This window comes from Ostrea edulis, chromosome 5 (genome assembly GCF_947568905.1).
Source record: "Ostrea edulis chromosome 5, xbOstEdul1.1, whole genome shotgun sequence".
NCBI lineage: Eukaryota > Metazoa > Mollusca > Bivalvia > Ostreida > Ostreidae > Ostrea > Ostrea edulis.
This window is the reverse complement of record NC_079168.1, coordinates 10,061,318-10,080,125: the sequence shown is the minus strand read 5'-3', so window position 1 is coordinate 10,080,125 and position 18,808 is coordinate 10,061,318. Positions and strand designations below refer to the sequence as shown.

Sequence of the window (18,808 nt, the reverse complement as noted above, 5' to 3'; positions counted from 1 at the left end):
CACACTAAAACAAAGCACATATATTTTCGATCAAGGAGCTTCGATATCGACGAGATAGCATTTGTCCAGGAATGTATAGACTATAATAAGCCTGGAAAATACTCTGACATGTGTTACCGAAAAATAGATAGTCAACTGAGTACCAAAGAACAAGAAAAGAAAATAGTCACAGGTTGTTGCTTATGGTTCATTCATCTCGTCATCGTATTTTCGTGATTAATAGTTACGTCCCAATAAATGTAATATCACTACTTCAAGTGTTGGAATTGGTTACAACGCCCCCATCCCATTTTACAATAGATGGAGTAAATATTCCCTATAATATTTGATTTGATTTATCACCTGGCCATTTTTTCTTTAATACTCTGGGTCCGTACAATTGGGAAAATTGACGCGCAAAATGCTTAATTTGGGAAAATTTGAAGAGGACTACTTCGTGTTTAATAATTGATAAAAGTGAAGAAAGTATGTGGTGATGCATTTCAATGATGACTAGGCAAAACAATATATAAATCGATATAACAACTCTCTATCTAAAATATTTAATAGTTGAATGTATTACATTAAAATTATGTACATGTTGAACATATGGGCAACCATCTTATTAGATGATTTCCATCGGATTAGTTTGTTTCTAATGGCATTTCATTGACATGTATTAGAACTAGTTAAAACATATTCAGATGTTCTTACCTGTGTTTTAATTTAAACAAACATTGATCAATGAGGGTGAAATTTCATGGGGATGATATTTTTTAAACCCCACCATCCGCTTTACAGAATACCACTTTACCACTCGTCGAAAAAATTCGGAAGTTTTTATCCTCGCATAAAAACTGCCTCTTGAAACCAAAGTCCTCAAGTTTGCACTGTAATGAACTGTTCCTTTTCAAACTTTTTTGGTATAATATTTGGAAATATATGGCATAATTGTGTAACAATTAAACTTACTAACCAAATGAATAATACACAAGGTCTACTCAGCGAGTAATTTAATCAACGAAAAATTTGAATGTAAAGATAGGGACGAATATTTCATATGAAATACTAATAAATGATAAGATGATATTTCGGTCGCAATTAAAGCTTCATCGATGTTTTACGATCAACCACTTTATCAAGACATTAGGCAGTCGACAGTTTGCTAGCACCATTCTTATTTACTAACGGGACGTACTACTCCTAATAAACACGGTCGTTCTTGGCACACTGATTTTCAGCAGGGATTACTCTGTTTACCTGATCAAAACACAGGCTTCATGACAGGTGTGACCGATCGATAGGAAATGTTTACTCCTCCTAAGCACCTGATCCCACCTCTGGTATAACCAGGGGTCCATGTTTGTTCAGCTCTTTATTTTGTATTCCTTATAGGAGTTATGACATTGATCACTATTCGTTATCTTCACCTTTCAATGAAAATGAACCTACTTCAGTCAATTAAAACTAAAAGAAAATATATGTATGTACCTGTTTGCTGCAAAACACCCACAGAATAGATACAAGGGCACCCTGGAAAAAAGTGATTTGTATCTATAATGAACTTTATTAATCTTACAACAAATATTTGAAACAGAGAACAAACCTTTGAATCAGACCGTTGTCCAATAATACAAAGAACCTTCATAATTAAATCAAGTAGAGGATATGAAATCATAGAACTAGGAGATTCCATTGATAATGCATAGCAGGCAGAGATAATCGCAAAATAGGCACGGCGCATTTCATGATAAGGACGAGGACAATGGGCTTTTGTGGTCATCTGTATATTGTATTTAGCGACAATACTACAGTTTACTACAACAAAACACTTTCATACGTCGAAAAACTATTATACTTTAATTTAATAGATAGTAAAATACATGTATTGTTATTACTGAAATTATGCTAGTCTTCATTTTTAAAACATCGACATTGATCAACGTTATATTTTAATAGTAACAGATTGGTCTTCATACTTCCACCCCCCAATGTTTGGTCATAAAATGTCTAAATTTTTCAATATTCTATTCCATATAATGGGCATAACAAAGAGTTCAGAAATTGTGTAGTCTTTAGGGAGTGGGAGAAGTGAAAAATAAGACAGTCAAGATGTGATAACGAAGGGCGGGTTGATTACAGTGATGCATGTGATTTGTATCATCCCTCTTTAATCTTCGTCTTTTCAATCACTCAGCATGCATTTTTTTTTTATTTTTCACAACGTATATTTATATAAGGATAGTGTGTCTTACTGATTGTTCAATAATCAGGGCAGTGAAATGAATTCTTTTGGTTTTTTGAATAGTTTAAATATTAAATTTGAAAAGTTTAAAATATCAAAATGTTTTACAAATGGTACATATTGCGTTTGACGGACTCAGATCGCAAGGTAGTCCAAGTGAATCGTGTGACGTAATATTAGTTTTCAGAACAATTTTAGATAAAATGCTGTCAGTAAAATACTTATATCATACTGTACACGTAGGTAAATTAGCATCGAAACTGAAATACATGAACTCATGAGACCATGAAGCAGAAAGGAACACCACATTGCTCTATTTTCAATATTCTTGTAAAATTGATATCCATAATTGAAGAAGTAAACATCGAAGTATGTTACCTGCAATCCTTCCACTACCCTGTATACTACGAAGGACCATGTTCCCTCAAATACATGGAGTACCCAGGCTAACACGAAGTGTGAGCCAAACAACGGAACAAGGAATATCAGGGAACGAAGGGGTTTTCTGAAAAAGAAACTAGTATTCAGTAAATAGTAAAAATCTACGCACGTTAACTATGGATTTCCGTCTACATTTCTAACTCGTATATTTTAAAAAGTTTTGCAATTTTGCTAATGAGATTTTTTTTATACAAAGTAGAATTTATTAGTAATTAATAATCAACTTTAATACCAGTGTTACATGTGATTAATTAATTGCTCTTAATTGCAACTCCTTTTGATTAGGGGGTAGAAAAATATCTTCCTTGAAATCAGGCTTTAAAACGTCATATATTTCAAAATGCCTATTGATGAAATAACTATCTAATTTGTCAAATTACTTTACATTGTTGAGTAAAAGATGGGTATTCTTCTTTTTTCATAGTTTAAATTCATTTGCAATTGATCGAAGAGTGAACATTTTCGCCGTGTTTTGGTCTGTAAACAGATGTTCCCCCAGTGAAACAACAACGGTTTTGGTTTGGTATATGACAATTTATACTACATGTGAAAAGGAATTGTATTTCACGGGGAAAAGATGTTCTAATAATTTATCCGTTTTCCATTCACTTCCATCGTGAAATACGTGATTTTAACCCACATTATAGTTATCTTTCTTTGTTTTGTCAGATAAATCAACTTTTATAAAGATCCATATACATATCTATATATTGACATAAAAATCATTTTAAAATAATAGCTTTTGAAGTTGACCAGAAGATAGGCGGCGAAACTACCGTTCGCAGTTCTTTGTAATGTTAATATATGTTTGCTTTCGTGTATTGATATGCATTTTAAAAAAATGAAGATAATGAACAGCGATCAATCTAAAAACTCCTTTAAAAATACGAGTAGGGCAAACATGGACGCCTGGGCACACCAGATGCGAGATAAATGAAATGATGAGTGCACTAACTGAACACACACCATGCATTACATACATTTGATTTCAAGTTTAGTACTTCTATTATATTGTACATACGGTAGAACAGGGTGAGATGCATGGGGTGTCCTCATATTCCTGCTTTTCGTTACAATTGCTACTTCTATCATTATCAGGAAAACCATGTTACACTGAAAAGATATGGAGTATATTCACATCATCTTTTCAAACGGTGGTACGTTACAAAGGCATACATAGATATAAATAATATCTCATAATGACTAATCATTTTACTCTGTCAAGCTCCATGTCATGAGTCTCGTGAGGGTTTTTAGTTCTTTCCTCGGTAACTTTACAATAAAATCTATTTTCGTAAACATATTACCTCGCTAATCAATACACGTGCATTTTAAACCAGTCATTGAAAATAAGTTATATTAGAGCATACAGCAAACTTTAGTGTTTTAATCCATCTTGATGATTAAAAGCGTAAATTTTCGTCTCTCTGAAATTCGGAATGAGAGAGACTTACAAAAGCTAGGAAAATAAACTTAGAAATTTACTCACCAATACAGGTATTACATTTGGTCCAATTACTATGAATTCTAATTCTAGGACTGAGTAAATCCAGCACCTGTAAGTAAAACAATACAATACAATTAACAGCAGATTTAGGTCTCATGATCCTTACCCAAATCAACCTGCTCTTATTGAGAAAATGAGTCATTGTAGATATGGGGACCCTTATTATAGAACAAAAGGGTAATAATTGCATCAAATTAGTTTATAAATATGGAAAGTTCTGGAAATGGTATTTTTAATTTTATTTCTTGCATTGCCTCTGCTGGTGGACTGTTAGTCCCCGAGGGTCTCTACAGCCCAGTAGCTAAGTACTTCGTTACTAGCTGAAAATACGGATGTATATTTAATTGCTGTTATAAAATTTAGAAATTCATTTCAAAATTAAGGATTATCTCCCTCATGCATAGCTCCTATCCTTAGACGAATTTGACTCCCTTTTTTTTTTTTTTTTGGCACGCTGTTTTTGGCTATAATAGCTCTAAAACTTCATTGTTATTTCGGATTTCAAACATTTCGGTTGAGCATCACTGAAGAGACATTATTTGTTGAAATGCGCATCTGGTGCATCAAAATTGGTACCGTATAAATTTTACATTTGAGAAGTTTTGATTGTGCTGTGCTTGAGTAAAAGATGTTTTTATTTTTTTTAAAAACCACGATACCCTTGTAAAACACAATTATCTCAGCTGTTATGACAAAATGTTGGCAATTGCACTAACATGAAACTGGAGGGATTTAATATTTACAATTCTTAAGAATGCACCGTAAAAATCAATCGATATCAGAAATGCTCATTTGTAAAAGCCATGTATATGTTCATTGTGAGAGGAATTCTGATCCCACCTCAGGTGAGATTGATCAATGTTCGTTATTTTACTTTTTCGTATGTGATAATCGTATGATTTTGACGTGAACTAATTCATATTCATAGAAATAAATAATGGATACATACTTGTAATCGTAGCGATTGATAGATGTCCTCAAAGAAGCATATACCACCGTCGGAATGAGTGGAATTCCTGCATAAATAAAACTTTATAATTCACACAAAACGTTAAAATATGAGGGGAAAGATAAATCATTGATAAGTATGCTTACTTATTCATTTATTTTGAAAATAGAAACAAATTTTGAAAGTTTAGAAGAATTGCTGAAATTTTGTAATGTTCACATTATAGATCTTGTGCGTTTTTTTCTACTTAATTGTATGCTTTTTAATGGTTTGCTCAGTATGTTGTTGAGTTACGCTCAATGGATAGCTTATTTGTATGATTGAAGGAGACTCAGACCTAGTTCTTGTATGATAAATCAAGTGGGGGCCTTTGGCCAAAGTGTACACTGTAATCGTTAGTACTCAAAAGGTTTCGTGAAAACCAAGGCCAAAACTGAAGTTATCACACACTAAATCTTCATAGACAATGGATGATTTATCACACACCAAATCTTCATACACAATGGATGATTTATGTTCAATTAAGCGGTTAAAGCTTACCCCATCCTATGAAATATAGCCACAGTAGACTTATTTCTTTCTTAAAACTGGGGAGGAGCGGCAGGAGAATGCTAAGTCCTTCAACAAACATCCAGAAATATGTGGTAGATCTTAAATATCTCTGTGCAATATGTATTGCCTTGCACAATGGCTGTAACAGTTAAAAACAATCTAGTAAATACACGACACAGCAAATGCAAGAGTATCGTTAACTATTGTATCACTAGTATATATGATTATAGCAATATCAACTTTCATATATCGATTCTATATATCACAGTGAACTCTAAATAAAAGACACTACAGAATCTTTCAAATCTGCTTCACATTTGGATAGACGCTAACGGCAAACTAATAACTCAAACTTTCCCATACTTTTATACCACTATTCCATTATAACCTGCATGTGGTGTTTAGATTTCTCAACAGACTTGATACACGAGAGCATGCTCTGCCAATGATGAATGTTTAAACCAATGAAGGCTCCAAATAAATAACTTGATACCTCTGGTATATCCAGGGGTCCGTCTTTGACCAACTCTTTATTTTGTATTGCTTCTAGGAGTTAGGAGATTGATCACTGTTCGTTATATTCACCTTTCATGATAAAGGGGCTTCAACAGTCTCCTGTCGACCGATCACATCCGCCGTGAGCCCTTTATCTTGTTCAGGTAAACGGAGTAACCCATAGTCAAAATCAGTGTAAAGAACGCTCTAACAATAGGTATGAAACACGTCAGACAGCAGTTTACCCAATGACAGGTCATATTGGTAAACTAGATCATAATAACGACCATAAAATTTGCGAAATGCTGACTTTAAACGAGATTGTTGGAACCCCTGTAGCATCAACATGTTTGTCAGTAGACTGCCTCGATTTAAAAACTTATCATACGCAGAAAAAATTCTTGCATATCGAATCGATTTAGAGAAATAAACACCACATACTATTTAAAAGTTAAGAAATACTACCTTATACCAATAAAATTAGTATTACAGGGCCTATATGAGCTATATAGTATTTTCTGAGGCAAAATCGGCTACGTCTCCAGAATGAATGCTTCTTCAATCATCATGAAAAGGTGAAAATAGCGAACAGTGATATTCATGAACATGCTAGATTCAAATGTTCCTCTATTGATCTCGTAAAAGCATTCTTATTGTTTAGAATTATTGTATTTTTTGTTAGCGTCCTATCGGGAAACATACATCTGTTCATTCAATACTGTATATAAACTTTTTTCCGCAATACCTTATTTTCGCTTGGATACAGTGTTTTATCTACTGGTATTCACGAGACAGAACTTTCACAAATCATTATTTTCTGCTTAATCTACAGTACTATGTGTAAGAGTATATTTGTGCGAACAACATTTTTGCGAATCATCTCCTGATATTACGCGTAAATAATGTTCTCCCGAAAAACTGATTTACAGTATGTGAAAGTGATGATGGAGTACATCAGTACAGTAATATTGCATAACCAAACTTTTTAAAAAAAAAATTGCCACTTTTGAACTTGTGAAGAAGTTGTGGAAATGAACAGGTTTTATGGGATTAAAACGAATGATTTGCAGCAAGTATAACCAATGAAAATGTTTTTGTTACTGGAGGTAATTGGCCTTTGCTATGCGTTTCGTATTTTTGTAGCAGATATTAGAAACGTCCTGAATACATTCCTTATCTATTTTGCAGTATACATCAAATGATTATAATTAAATAACTAATTCGGCGTCCCTGAATATGATCAAATTTCCTGTTCAAAAGGAATTCACATAAGCTGATGACGTTATCATTCTACTTTATATCCCGATGAACTAAACATATCTTGTTCTTTTAAATAACGTTTGTCTCGTTCGGTTTCACAGCGTATGATTGAAATTGGCAAGTCCATCTAGGACCGATGCTGAAGGACGATAGGTTCACAAAATACGTGGTTCAAACCTGATCATTGCACGATTTTGAAATATTACGTTGTGAGAATCTATTATACAATTTGTACAGATGAAACTTCAAACTATCAATAGAGATTTAGAAGTGGCAAAGCTTTGTAAAAGTTGTGATTTTCTTGGAAACAAGAATATTCACGAATATTAAATAGTAAATATTCATTTATTCCAAATCTATGACAACCTTAACGTTTTTATTGATAATCAATATATGTTGATCAATCCTACTCTTACACTGAGAAAAACTGGATCGGAATTTGGGTGCATATGAAAGATTCGTCAAAAGCCAAGGTTGACATATTTGAATCATTTTCAAGGATTTGAGAATGATGATAATGATAATGCCATACATCGAGGTGATAAGAGTATGGTAACATAAAAACAAAAAGATGTTCAACATGAATCTTACTGATGATTTCTAGGTCCTTCATCTGTAATTAACTTAATCAAAATTCTGGAAAATATCAAGGGCTTAATAATGCCATTGTAAACACATCTCAACAAGCAACTTTAAAAGTATTGAACGATCAACACCAACACTGGATTCGGACTGGCAGTATGTTTTAAAACCGTAACATATACTCTCACCATACACTTAAATTGACAAGTAACAACCAGCATTTAAAGTTTATGATTTGTTATACGAGAACTACGAAACAATATTTACCGAATTCAGATCTATTTGGCTGGGTTCTTTGTGCAGTTTTGTAATGTGTTCTTTGGCAATTACTTCGTCCCAAAGCAAAGTTACAAAGCTTACAAGTATCAGGGAGATTAGAAAATGCTGATGAATGCGAAACATCCGGCGGGTTCCTCCCGGGGACTCGGTGTTTCCGGAAAACCTGGAAAATAGAGATTGAAATTTCTAAGGCAGGTGAATGACATATACAGTCTACTCTACTCTCATTGTATTGTATTGAACTGTTTATTATCAGTTCGGTTATATTGAACTTTGGAGATAATGTATAACGAACAGTTAAGGTCGGTCCCCTGAATTTCATTATCTATGGAGTAATCTATATTTTGTTTGCCTTTCCTCTTCTACATATAATTGCCTCCCTTTACATCTACGAAATGTTTAGGTGTGTTTCGTGCTCTATAGTTTCAAGCCCATGCTGTTAGATGATTAAAAGTCCGCCAGGATATCGTGGGCTTGAAACTACCCCACGTAACGTTAACAAAATTTATATTCAGTAGCAGAAAAATTACCCAATTATCATCTTACTTGCAAAATGTCAGGATTGCTAGGGATGGCAATGTAAATGCCAGACTTATGAGATTTGTTATCAGAGTAACCAAGATCTCCAACTCCAGGGATTCCTTTCCAATTACCTGTAAAATATTTAATTAGCTGATCCTTAATACAGCTGTTTTCATTATATCACAAATCAAGTGACTGAATTTGTTTGTATACACTGTATATGGCTGAGCTACTTGCTTGACAAAGAAAACTAACGTAAGTCTCACTTTTAAGTTACAATTTGTGATGTTGCCCCTATGCGATGACAACCTTACATAACCCCTGATATATATCATATCAAGAAATTCATAAAACATCTTGACAAAACGTTCGAGGCATTTCCGTAAAATACTGGTAAAGGTCTCATATATTTTGCAAGAACTCAAAAGATATGCATCTTTGTGATAGTCAGCATCAAAGTATACAAAAAAGTGTGAATTGAGTATATACTAGTATTTAAGTTTTCTTCGTCAAACGAGATCTGTCGGCAACTTGTTAAATACTAATATTTACATTCACTGAATGTTTGCTCTTATATTTCTTTTAAAATTGACATTGCTTTCATCATAGACAATGAATACGTTTTTGTTGCAAACTAGTTCGATCCGGGTTTTAGTACCACCTACCCGCGCAATCATTACCATATATGGAACGTCGACAAGGTCAAAGAGAACATTGGCTGTTCCGTTTAAAGTAACAAAACAGTCAACGACATGGTATTTCAGTACTTAAATCTAGTTTATAACTTTAAAAGATACATAAAAATATAAATATAAACAGTAAGACTGATGTCTTTCTCTTTCCTGTTTTACTTCCGGTGATGAAGGTAACAATCAATGCAGAAAATAATTATATACTATAGTAACCAGCTTTTTTCTGCAATGCTATCAACCTTCATCATCCGACAAAACAAGAAAGAAAGCATTTTATTGTTTGATTAAACCAAGCGATTAGTTACGATACAACTGTGTGCCACTGTTTAGTTGTTATCAATGTGGAACATACATGTATTTGAAATCCTTGCGTAGTATTACTACAAAAATTACAAAACACTGATGACATTATGTTATTGGGATAAATTCCTTACCGCTTTCTCTTTTTTGCAAACAGTATAAGCGCTCAGTGTACCATTTTCAACGACGTGTTCTTTCCATTCTCCATTTGGTAAGCATTCTATCGAGAATCTCTCTGCAATTAAGTCCTTCCAATAATGTATATAAGCATAGAATATCTAATGACGTATCTTCAAATGTATTTGAGTTTCAAGATTTTTAATGACTTCGTGCATTATTTCTATATAATGCATGAATATACAATCATGATTTTTTAATTCTGCTGTTAAAAGAGAAAATTTAGTTCAATGCATAGGAACATATGTACACAAATACCTGTCTCAATGCATAATGTTATGATAACCGTATGTAATGCTAGACTGCTCCCAAGTCAATTTTAAAGGAATGTGTGCGGTATTAAACAGTATTTTGTTCGATGTTAAAGCTGACATGAATTAATAAATATAGTATAATTCTATATGTCCGCCATATTTCTCTGCTAATCCGCCATATTAGTTGGAATTTCTATTGTTATATGTATCGGGGTTCGCATGGTATATAAGGGGACGAGCTTTGCTGCGCTTCACTTCACATCAGTGTCTTCGATTTACCTGTGCGGGTAGCTTCGACAGGTAACGCGTACATCTCCGATACTAATTTATAGGACATCAAGAAGAAATGAAATCACATTTTGGAACACCACGCAGTGCTCAAAATTATAATAAACATATCGTACAGTAGTAAATCATTCTAAATATATATATTTGGATAAATATATATAGAATGCCTTTTCTTTACGTGAACGTGCGTACATTTGCAGTAAATATGTCAAAACTATACAAAAATGCGGAGAAATATTTCATCTTTTATCTATTGATAAAATGGAATAAGCAAAGAGTATACAATCTATACCATTCACAATTACTTCAAATAAAAGGCAAATACATAAATACTACTGTACTTATAAAAATGGCATGTATGCTCGCCATAAAAACGCATCGAATGCGGACGACTATTTACCTGGGCCTACTCGTAATATCTGTAAAGGACTGCAGATGTACGTGTACACTTGTCAAAAATACTCTAAGTAGTAGTAAAACTCCCTTTATTTGCATAATCCATGAAACAAAACGATAAACTCCATTTGCATTCCAACAGTAAACAACATTGTCCATTGTACAGACTGCGACACACTTAGCCCGTGCCGATCAGCTATCTTCAATCAGGGGAAGTATCAGAGTATAATATTTAACCTGTATTGTGCATGAATCCTTATACCATATGATTTACTGGTCAGAGTATTGCAAATTTATAAATCAGGAAATCGTTTAGGACATAAATTTGCATATACAACACTGTACGAGTGTATGGGATGAGAGAGAGAGAGATAACAACGAGAGAGAGAGAGAGAGAGAGAGAGAGAGAGAGAGAACCGATGATCTTGTAATAATCGTGCTCTTATTAGGACAAATGATATCGTTAATTCAATAAAAAGAGATCAGTACTAGTAACTCAATATTGCTCTCATTAATTGATAATACAGATTTATTTGATTCATTTAAAGCACGTATTAATTAAAAATTAAACATATCTTTAAATAATGTTATTTTCAATTACTTCATTTTATGCTAATTTGGCGCTCAATAGATATTATATATCTATGCCATTTTGCGTTATTACATTCTGCGTCTAACTCGACGCAAATTGTACTAATGCAAAATGTAATAATCGAGTTTATCATATTATGCGTCGTTATCAAACATCAAGGGGAGAGGACAAGAGTGTCTGTCACCCACCTTTAATAAGAATATCCATTTTTTGTCAGTTTGTAATGCAAATAAAAGATACATTGAGTGACAACCCCTCCCCCACTTACCCCAGCTTGAAAGTTCTGATATAATAGTAGAAGACACACACCACCACCAATTAAGAAAATGAAGATATGAGGCACTCATAGTAGAGGACTCTAACCACCCCATGCGACCCCCAACGATTGAAGAAAATGTAGTATAGGGGGAAATTATTGAGGTAGTCAAAGTAAAAGACTCTTTAACCCTTCACCCCACATTAGGACTTTGAACATCGGACAAAACATCTTGGTTTGTTTGGGTGTTTTGTTTTATTTTATTGCTGTTTTCTTTCATCTTTTTTAATTATTTTTTTAAATGGCAAGAAATTTTGAAGAATCCAATTTTCCATTTTTTCCCCTGTTGTACCCCCCCCCCTCCATGAAAAATGACGATACATGTCTGGTTATTACATGTACATTTTGTTTTGCAACACATGCATGTATACTAATTGTATGGTGCATGTAGAATTGCACCCTTTACCAAGTTTTCCTTCATTTACACAGTGTAAGGAATGGTAAATCAAAATCACAAAACAAAATGCATAAAGACCAAGATATTTTCAAGCGTAGGAACTTCATTCATGAATACATAAATACATGTATTCAGAAAAATCGCATGCATTGCAGGACTATAGCATTTGTGTGTTTTAACGTTTTTGTAACTTGCCATAATGATTACTTTGAGGCTTGAGTGTAATTTATTCATAAATATTTTCATTTCGTAGATCTGGCGCAATGGCCATACCGCTGTACGTAGAAATTTCAAATTCAAATGTATTCGATAAGATGTTAGTATGCATAAATCAGTAAAATTTGTGTTGAGCTTTTATTTGATATGATACAATGTCAATATACTGTAATGCGTTAGTAGGATATGCAGAAGGCAAGAGTATAAACATTTTCTTTTTTCATTATCAGTATCAATATCTATATGATCACGAAAAAACATTATATAATTTATATCCGAATTCATTTATACTGATTTAGATATCAATAAAAACAAAGCTGCATAGTTTGGGAGAGGGGTTTCTAATGAGTCTGATGAAATTAAAAGAAGGAACCCAACATTTGCATTCAAACTAGATATACTTCAACATGAATTAATTTCTGCTCTGACTGAAAGCATGATTCTAAATTCGGGAACGAATCTTGCATACAAAATAATTAATAGGGGAACACATAAATTCGAGCTCCTTTGGAATTTAATGAAATGTAGATATGTACCTTTCTTTCAACACGAATTGATATGTTGTTTCAGGCACGAAAACAGGGGGTTGGGGTGGGCAGGAAGGCTGGTCTGCTTTCCCCACTTTTTTGACAATTTACTTTTTCCCGTTATTCTAACATACAAAGTCGGTATTTTCTACATGCACAGTTCAAACTAATATTTTTTTTTTAAATTTGTAATGAATTCAATTATAAGCATCAACTCCTGTAAGTTTCCAATATATTGTCAATCACAAATTTTTGAATAGCTGGAAATTTTTAATGCTTGAAAGCTTACATTTATATAAGTGATCAATTTTCTTTCCTTCTGTGAAATGATATATTATAAATCGAAGTAGAACAGTCTCTCTCTCTCTCTCTCAATGAATATGGACATACAGAGACCGTAAATAATTATGTGGTTCCAAAAGAGACAACAAAACTATATTTTCGTTTATAAATTTCCTTTCATGTGTCTTTGTGTAATGAACTGTTTATTATGGATTGCAAATGTAATACACGCATTTGCACACAGATGTATATTTTCGATCATTATTCCCTTATTTGTATATCCAAGTTTGTATATGATCATCGAAAAATTTTGAATTGTGCACGAAATATATCCAACCAGATATTAGATTCCCCATTTCTATAAACTGCAAAACCTCGATCAGACAAGCATTCAATACAGGAAAAATTTTCGCCTCTGACATCTCCCCTGATTGAAGACACACTGTTTGGCACGGGTGAAGTGTGTCGCAGTCTGTATAATGGAATGAGCACGTGTTGTAAAGTTATAACGAGATACAAATGGAGTTTATCATTTTGTTTCGTGGATTTATCAGAATAAAGAGAATCTAATATTTTCGGTAAGTGCACATCTCCGATACCTGTTGAATAAACGCCCGTATTTGATACTTTTTTCTGGCGATTATACCTTGTGCATTGCATATTATGCATATGGCATGCACCTTTATTTTGCAAGAATTGATATAAATAATATATTTTATGCTCTTTGCCTATTCCATTCTATCAGTATGTAATTGGCATATGATTTATCCGCATTTATTTTATTAGAAAATGCAAATACTTGCATGCACTTACAAGTATGGAAGAAAAGCTATTTTTTTTTTTTTTTTTTTTTTTTTTTTTTTGCGCATTTTTGTCTAACTTATCTAAACTTTCAGAATGTTGCATTAGTATACAATCAATATTTTGTAATTTTGAGCAAAGCATAATGTTTTAAAATGTTATTTTATTTGTTTCTCATTCCCTATATATTACTATCGGAGATGTGCACTGGTCGAGTCCACCTAGAAAAATCACTCAGGTGTGACAATCACATTTGGGGTATATACGGGTAGAGTAAATTAGGCTACCTGAAAGAAATATGGTGGATGAGATGAGAAAGGTGTACTTATTTATTAATTCATGTCAGCTTTAAGAACCAGTATTTTGTCGGGATGATAAATTATGACGTCTCTATATGAGTGAAAGATTCTCAAGAGGGACGTTAAACTATCTACAATCAATGTACAGATTAGAATGTATAGGGGCATCGGCCCTACCGTCGTCAACGGGTCTCATATAAATGTGTGGTTTGTAGTGGAAATATTTGTTGTTTCATCGGCAATTAAACTAAAACAATTAGTAGTATTAAGCTTGTGAAAAATATAGTGCCAGAGTTGCATCCAATAAATATCAGCGAGCTCATTTTTATTGTGATACGATCTTGAAATCAGAGACTATTCTGCAAGTAATAGGAAGATGTGGTCATCCTCTGCCCTAAAGTTAATTTAAGTGACAAAACTGTTCTTCTCCTCTGTGTGGCCACATAATAGAATATTTTGTTTGCCACAAAGATAGATTGTCTTTCAAATGTTTTCAAGAATTGATGAGCCTCTTACAATCTAATCTTGATAAGCACTGCCCAACATTGTGATGGCGTCCTTCTTGCTACCCTCTGCAACTGACAACACGTTCTCATGCAGTCAGTTGAAGACATTTGGAGTATCCTGGCTGACTGAAATGACGATTTACCATAGGTTCGAAATTCCCCCACTCATTCACAGCATATTTCAGAAAGGCATGTTCAGAGCTGTTCAATACTACCATGTATTGTAATGTTCACAATAAACTCTGAATATTTCAGCCATTGATATTCATATGCATGTCTAACCAAGAATGGTGAAAGTGCCTTTCAGTACTTTAGATGCCGGAGATGAAGAAAAACAAACGAGGAAGGAATATTTCAGGTATTTTTGATTGAGAATCCTTTTTGGAGACCATCAATAATCATGACCGAACATATTTGTTTGTGTAAACGTTTGTGTAGTTTGTGGTGACATGTCGTCTTTGATATTGCTGACCTGTAGACGTTTCAGTGGCATCATTTTGACAGACAGCAGCAGACTTGACGTACCACTGAACTACCAACACTGAAAACCCCCATCCTTTTCAGTGAACTTTTTCCGTCGCTTTTGAAAAACCTGCAACAATTTACTACACCTTTTTGTTCGGTCATATGAGAAACTGTTTTTTCTTTATTTCAACTGAAGATAGATATTTAACGAGTTAAAGCGAGAATTGAGCCTAAATATTTAACCAAATTCAAGTTAAAAATTTATTTAGATACTCACGATTACAAGCGACAATATATCATATTGATATGTAACGAGTCGATATGTATTCACGTGCTCCTGATAATGTTCACGATAAAAGAAACAATTTTCATCTCTTGAATTTTTTTAATCACTGATATACTCAATGAAAGGTGAAGATAAATGAAGAACAAAAATCATTTTCAATAGAATTATAGACAGACGTCTCTATATAAATGAAATTTGTTTTAGAATGGGGCATACAAAACATAAGAAAAGTATTATAAGTCATAAATGCTTTTCATAAGTATATAATGATGCATCTTCCCAAATCAAGGGTCTGTGATCCATCATATTTCTCACAAACACACACTTGACAAACTTGACATTTAATACATGTAATATTGCGCAGTGATCCTGAATGCGCTTAACAGAAACGAAGATCTAAAGCCACCAAAAAGTACAGCGTAACACAATGATCAAGGTGATCAAAATGCCAGATACCTACGTGTATGTGAACCTATAATTTCAGACTGAACAATCGTTGAAATCTTTAATCGGAAAGCCTACCATCTAAACAGAATTGCGTAATTCTTATTTTATACAACTGTTTTACAGCTATTTGAATGTCATATACAGATATGATACCGCAGTACTCCTCGTGCATTGAGTGACGTTTAGTTTAAGAAGAGCCACCACGATTTACTGATAATCTTTTATTCTTCAGATTTAGTTTTCCCTTACGTAGCTGCATCGTTGTATCTGTTACTAGAATGTTTGAATTAGGAACCGGTCCTTCATTTTCATAAAATTATAAGCATTCAAATAACTCCCGATGACATGTACATTGTTATTATGTGTTCTTGAGATCTAAATTAATGAGTTGCTTTATCTACTGCATACACTGTATATTACTATTCAGGATGAATTGATAGATATAAAGTTTGTTGTACAGTGTACTATATGTATACGAATAATGAAGTTTTGATGTACATATTTCAGAAACTAAATTACATTTTTTCTTTAGAAATGAAGCGAGTTGAGAGAATTATAAGACCCATTTAAGAAAGACATGGTACATTTGTACCACTATTAAGTATTTACATAGTACATTTGTACCACTATTAAGTATTTACATAGTACATTTGTACCACTAATAATTACATGGTACATTTGTACCACTAATAAGTATTTACATAGTACATTTGTACCACTAATAAGTATCTACATGGTACATTTGTACCACTAATAGGTATTTACATAGTACATTTGTACCACTAATAAGTATTTACATAGTACATTTATACCACTAATATACATTTGTACCACTAATAAGTATTTACATAGTACATTTGTACCACTATTAAGTATTTACATAGCACATTTGTACCACTAATAAGTATTTACATAGCACATTTGTACCACTAATAAGTATTTACATAGCACATTTGTACCACTAATAGGTATTTACATAGTACATTTGTACCACTAATAAGTATTTACATAGTACATTTGTACCACTAATAAGTATTTACATAGTACATTTGTACCACTATTAAGTATTTGCATAGTACATTTGTACCACTAATAAGTATTTACATAGTACATTTGTACCACTAATAAGTATTTACATAGTACATTTGTACCACTAATAAGTATTTACATAGTACATTTGTACCACTAATAAGTATTTGATTTCAGTACTTCACCTGGTGATTTAATGTTTTAGTTATATGTTCTATATTCGCAACAAACTAGGGAAATAACAGCATGCTGATTTAAGATATAATAGGTCCATACATTGTAGCTCTTATTCAACCAGTGCCAGAAGTTTTAGAAGGAATTATTTTGCCTACAACTCACACGTGTCAGGAATTATTTCACTACCAAATCTCCACGAAGACCCTTCATTCGCTGGTGCATGTTTGCGCAAGTTTTCATTTACAATGCTAACCTTGATACAGAGGGTCAAATAATTTTTCAATTTTTAAAATCGCCGCAGTGGTCTAGAGGTTAGAGCGTTCGCCCCGCATGCGCGAGGTCGGGGTTCAAATCTCGGGTGACAGTTCCATCGCCAAACGCTCGGCATCAGGTGTGAATGTCACGGGTCCTCGGAGATGACCTTAAAAAAGCATGTCCCGTGTCACAGTAGGTGGAGCACGCTAAAGAACCCTCACTGCTCAATGGTCGTAAGGGCCGAGCATAGGCCTAAATTTGAAGCCCTTCACCGGTCTTGGTGACGTCTCCCTAGGGGTGAAAAATTCTCGAAGGAGACGTTAGACAAGATACAATCAATCAATTTTCGAGGGCAAAATATGGAATGAAGGAAATAATTTTTTAAAAATTCAAAACGAAATACATATTTCTAATATATATATATATATATATATATATATATATATATATATATATATATAAGGCCAAGTAAAATTAATTAATAGATTATCATTCCCGCCCGCCCCTCGAAAATTGCCCCGCCCCGATTTTTTTTTATTTTTCAAAATTACGATTTCCGGATATTTTTATGTCCGGTCCGGTATCGTAAACGTACTTTGTTTCACTTTGCCTTTTAGAAACCCAAATACACATGTAATTATGAATTATAAAACCTTTTCTCAATGAGAGAAGGCATTGTCGAGGTCAAGAATACCATGGCGAAAAATAAAAAATAAAATCCTCCCACCCGCCCCATTTTTTTTGTGAAGTTTGAATGATAATCTACTAATTAATTTTACTTGGCCTAATGGGCAAGTGAGTAAATAGATATAGCAGTAAACATAAGGTTTTTTTTATCATTTGCAATTTTTTTCATTGATATATAGATATAAACAGATTTAATTTCACATTTAACACCCACTCACATACATGTATATCCACACGCAAACAGTTATTTATGTAGACAATTTCAGTGCGGGTAACATAAAAGCTTTTGGTATATTGATCAAAGCTCTTGATAGTAAGTTTTGATATTTAAATTTGAATTAAATTAATCAAGTTACAGGAATTATTTTCCTTTTTAAAACAATAAAATGTCAACGCAATGTTGATAGAGAAAATTGGATATATTACGCAATCTTATTAGGTATCCATACCATGGGCATGCACTAATTGCTATATTTTGAATATTGATTTCTTCATAGAAATAATGCATACCAGGTATGCTAGCACTGAGTGCCCCGGCGGTTCTGTATCAGACAGTGTAGGTAATATTCCCAAGTGCAGTCTCATTCGGTATATCCACTTTGGCAAAT

At 33.3% G+C, this 18,808-nt stretch overlaps 1 protein-coding gene across 4 annotated transcripts in view; it reads right to left on the bottom strand.

Annotated features, from left to right (window-relative positions):
• LOC125649534 (calcitonin gene-related peptide type 1 receptor-like) overlaps positions 1 to 18,808 on the bottom strand; it is a 35,276-nt gene that overhangs the window by 4,379 nt on the left and 12,089 nt on the right. For all 4 annotated transcript variants that reach the window (XM_048877118.2, XM_048877119.2, XM_048877121.2 and 1 more), the window contains 9 exons: positions 9,938 to 10,038; positions 8,836 to 8,942; positions 8,278 to 8,452; positions 5,662 to 5,812; positions 5,122 to 5,188; positions 4,155 to 4,221; positions 3,687 to 3,778; positions 2,603 to 2,729; positions 1,471 to 1,512 (listed from right to left, as the gene is read on the bottom strand). In XM_048877118.2, the coding sequence (XP_048733075.2) occupies positions 1,471 to 1,512; positions 2,603 to 2,729; positions 3,687 to 3,778; positions 4,155 to 4,221; positions 5,122 to 5,188; positions 5,662 to 5,812; positions 8,278 to 8,452; positions 8,836 to 8,942; positions 9,938 to 10,038 (929 nt within the window). The remainder of the gene's footprint in view (positions 1 to 1,470; positions 1,513 to 2,602; positions 2,730 to 3,686; positions 3,779 to 4,154; positions 4,222 to 5,121; positions 5,189 to 5,661; positions 5,813 to 8,277; positions 8,453 to 8,835; positions 8,943 to 9,937; positions 10,039 to 18,808) is intronic.